The 4440-nt window shown below is 38.2% G+C and overlaps 1 protein-coding gene across 1 annotated transcript; it reads right to left on the minus strand.

Moving 5' to 3' along the window:
- Nucleotides 1-379: 379 nt before the first annotated feature.
- On the minus strand, nucleotides 380-2162 carry LOC110744949 (allene oxide synthase 3-like). Its single transcript, XM_021944990.2, has one exon. It carries the CDS (start codon nucleotides 1851-1853, stop codon nucleotides 405-407), a length of 1449 nt encoding a protein of 482 aa, XP_021800682.2. The 5' UTR covers nucleotides 1854-2162; the 3' UTR covers nucleotides 380-404.
- Nucleotides 2163-4440: the final 2278 nt, after the last annotated feature.

Genomic DNA, 4440 nt, shown 5'->3' on the forward strand with positions numbered 1-4440 from the left:
ATTTGGATCAAGTCGTGGTCATATAAAGGAGCTTCCTAGATGTGAATTTTCTATTGAAATACCTTCAAATGCCAAGTGGTTTGACACAGGATTAGCTCTCGGTTCTGCCGTTGAACTTACAAAATTTTACTACCTCTGGTTTTTGCAGTTTCTCAGCTGCAATTCACATGAATGAAGTGTTCATAAATTTAATTCACCACTTTACATTGATTGATTTCTTTAAATACAAAGGTACGTACATTATACATAATACACTTCACTAAACAAACAAGTTAACAACACAAGCAAAAAAATAAAAATAAAAATTAGCAAGGCTTACAAGGAATGGTTTTTATTTTGTAGGGTATATAGGATTAATTGAATCATTAAAAATAAATAAAATGAAAGTTTATATTTGATCAAATTCATGAGGCTTTGGTCAATGATTTGAACGTCACGGATGAACCCAACAACACCGTGCTGGCATCAACGGTAAAAGTGTCATATCGAAGGAAAAACTCCACCAACATTAACCTGGATATGAGCACCACCAGATCCTTTCCCGGGCACTGCTTATTCTCAGCCGTCGGATGATCATCCATCTGACGACCGTTGGACCAGTAAAGGTACTTCAGCAGTTTCTCTCCCTCCCCCGCAAACCTATGGCCCACAAACTCCTCTGGGTTCTCAAAAACCTTGGGATCCTTCCCAACAAAATTCTGATTTCCAAAGATCATCTCACCTTTCTTGATCTCAAATGTGGCATCGTGGCTTTGGATCACGATATCCTCCTTGGCCTTCCCGTACTGGTACGGAACAGGAGGCTCGATCCTCAAGGCTTCATAAACCACTGATTTAGTCAAAGTCATCTTATCCAGCGCTGCAAAAGTGACTGTACCTTCGCTTTCTTTAACAACGGTTCTGATTTCATTACGGAGCTGACGGTGCAGCTCCTCTCCTCCTGACGCAACCCACTTGATCAAAGCAGGAAACAAAAGCTTCATGCCACCAAATGCGTTGAAGCCAGCCACGAACAGCAGATTGTGGCAAGCTTCCTCGCGTGAAAGTCCGAACTTACCCTCGGCCAAGTCCAAAGCCGAAGCGGCGGACTCGTAAAAGGCATCGTACAGCTTCTTGTAAGGGTATTTGACGAGAATGGCAGGGTAGGAGAACGTGTGCAGCAACAAATCTTCAGCAAACCCTAGAAACTTTGGCACCCCTAACGTAATCTGAGGGGCAAGCTGTGGAAAGAGCCAAAGAGTGACCAGGCTGGGCCCTTTGGAGCCGAGCTTTGTGTTTGAAGGGCTCTGACCACAAAACAGCTCAAAAGCGAAATTGAACGACATGTCGTCGCTCAGTGTGTTGAAGTATGCCTTGCCAGCTTTGGAGAGTTGGGCTTCCAAGTTGACAAACATGTCAGAGGTGGAGCTCTGGAAGAGGGGTATAAATTTGGTGTGCTGAGAAGCGAGTAGGGCTGCAAAGTAGCTCTTGAGAGTGGCGTGGTTGGGCTCCGAAGGGTCAAGATAAGCGCAGACGCGGTAGCCGCCGGTGTAGGCGGTGGAGGGCATATAAGTGCCGTCCAAAACGTCGCGTCTCAAGACTTTGGTGGTGTCAAAGATAATTGGGAAGCTCTTGGCATCGAGCAGAGCAATGACTTTAGGGTTCGAAGGGATGAGGACGCCGGGAGGCATGTTTGTGCGGAAGACTGTGGACTGGTATTTTTCCATTCTGGTTTTGAAGAAATTGATTCGGCCTTGGTTGTAGAAGTAGTCATAGCGATCTTTGATGTGTCCAAAAAATGGCCAGCCATAGTTTCCAGGGATTGGCTTCAATGGAAGGTTGTTTGGTGAAGAAGAAGAAGAAGAAGAAACCATGGTTTGATAATTGTGCTTTGGGACGGGGAAGAGGTGGGATTTTTGGAGGCAATGTGGGATGAGTTGTACGAGGTTTTAAAATAAGGGATGTGCTTTTGGGGAAAGGTTTAATAATTACGGAGCTTATGGTGATATCTAGAGTGTGATTCCCTTATGTAGGGGTAAGAAAAGTATTTTTAAACAAATATTCTATAAAAGTTGCTGCATGGATTTGTACTTTTCAGCCCGGGTCCAATTTGGGTCCTTGAATCCTAGTTCGATAAGATTTGCAGCAGAGGGAAAATTAAACTAACGTGGAGTAATGAAATTGGAGAAGAAAATGGTAGAATAGTATTTTGTGCCCTTGTTCATCTAATTCACGGGGTTTTAGTGACAAAATAGAATATGGGTTGGACCAAAAATCCAAATAGAATTAGGGAAGGGTATTTTGTCCCATCTTCTAATGATATGAAACGCATGGAACATGCGTGTAGTTTCTTATACAAACCTAGAATAGTAGTATGGCTGCCGGGGCACCAATGACTATGTCTTTACAACACTTTCTCCCTTGAAGTTTTTTTTCAGTTTTTATACAAGTAATATTAGGGGAGCCGGAATCCAAACACAGGACCTCGGTTTAAAGATAACTGCTTTTAACAACTTGAGCTTTAAACCTTTTACTTATTCATTAATTGATTTTAAATAAAAATAATATTGATATAATCATATAATAATTTGGTTGTACATAATTTGCACACAAAAGTTGTGTACACAGTCGAATAAGGTTGGTTTGTTTTAATGTAAAAGGACTTCTCTTTTGTAAGCTAACATGCGATGGGGTAGAGTCTGTTAATGGGTCATGTCATCTGCCCTGTGCCATTGAAGTTGAAATTAAAAGTTAGGAAATATGCTGCTGGGTTCATGTCCTTGCTATAACAAATTTCTGTAAAATTATTATCAAATATAATATATTCATCATATAGGTTAAAATTGCAAAATACCCACTAGTATAGTGGTTTGGAGCAATTGCTCTCTCAGGAAAGGTCCTGGGTTCGAGTCCTAGCATCCGTGTAGTGTGTGTGAGTTTAGTATGTTATTGCCCCTCTCAATATATATAGGCAAGGACAACCTTGAGGGTGCACAGGGCCCTGAATTTTTTTTTATGTGTATATTATATATATATTATAGGTATTATATATATACTTGAGCGTGCATGACAATAACACAAGCGACTATTTCGTTGAGTTGGAAATCAACGCCTTGATTTTAGTAGGCAAGTTGGGTTTGAGTCACTATTGTGTCATTCAATAGTTGTATTTACATTTCTTCTCTTTTTGTTAACAAGAGAAAAAAAACAAAAAACATGTTATAAAAAAACAAAAATAAGGAAACACGCCAAAGAAGAGGAAAGCAATATACACAAGCTTTTTCCAATCAACCAAAAAAAATTGTAGTGTATGTTTTCACCCACTCAAAACAAAACAAAAAATGTTCTTGTCTTCTTCTTCCTCTTCCTGTTTCTCAAATTGAAACATTCAAATTTTTGTGAATTTGGCATGCTAATCAATGATGAATTTTAGTTATTAAAAATATTATCTTATGGTATTAAGTCATGACAAATTTTTATTATTATAAATATTTTCTTATTAGATTATGTAAGGGCTCTTAAAATCTGACTAGTCATGGATATAGGGTGGTAACCTGTGGTGGGGGATAGGGGTAAAAAAGTATTTTTAAACAAATATTCTATAAAAGTTGCTACGTGAGTTTGTACTTTTCAGCCTGGGTCCAATTGGTGTCCTTGAATAGTTCCTCTTTGAACCAAGAAGGATAAGATTCGCAGCAGAGGGAAAATTAAACTAACGTGGAGTAACGAAATTGAAGATGAAAATGGTAGAATAGTATTTTGTGCCCTTGTTCATCTAATTCATGTGGTTTTAGTGATAAAATAGAGTGGGTTGGACCAAAAATCCAAACAGAATTAGGGAAGGGTATTTTGTCCCATCTTCTAATGAAAGATGTTGTGTAGTTTCTAATTATACAAACCTAGTACGGCTGCGGGGGCACCAATGACTTTGTCTTTACAACATGTTCTCCCCTAAAGTTTCTTTTAAGTTTTATACAAGCGATATTAGGAGAGGCGGAATCCAAACACAGGACCTCGGTATAAAGATAGTTGCTTTTAACAACTTGAGCTATTAAATCTCTTGCTTATTCATTGATTGATTTTAAATAAAAATAATATCGATATAATAATTTGCACACGAAATTTTGTACACAATCAATAGGGTTGGTTTGTTTTAACATAAAAGGACATTTCTTTTGTAAGCTAACACGTGATGGGGGTAGAGTGTGTTAATGTAATAAATACGGTATGGTCATATACCCAGTAGCGGACCCAGCATATTTTCAAAGTGTGGGCATAAATATTATATAATAATATAATAATATTTATTTATGTAGCAATATTATATATTTATATAACTATTTATTTAATGAACACAAAATACATGTGCGAGAGAGGTCAAACTAAGTAATTTTTTAAACTGGGTCTTGATATTTTGTCAATTTTGGGGCCTTGATATTTTGAATATGGGAAATTTAGTTT

The sequence above is a fragment of the Prunus avium genome, chromosome 8 (genome assembly GCF_965620075.1).
Source record: "Prunus avium chromosome 8, drPruAviu1.hap1.1, whole genome shotgun sequence".
In the NCBI taxonomy this organism is placed as follows: Eukaryota; Viridiplantae; Streptophyta; class Magnoliopsida; order Rosales; family Rosaceae; genus Prunus; species Prunus avium.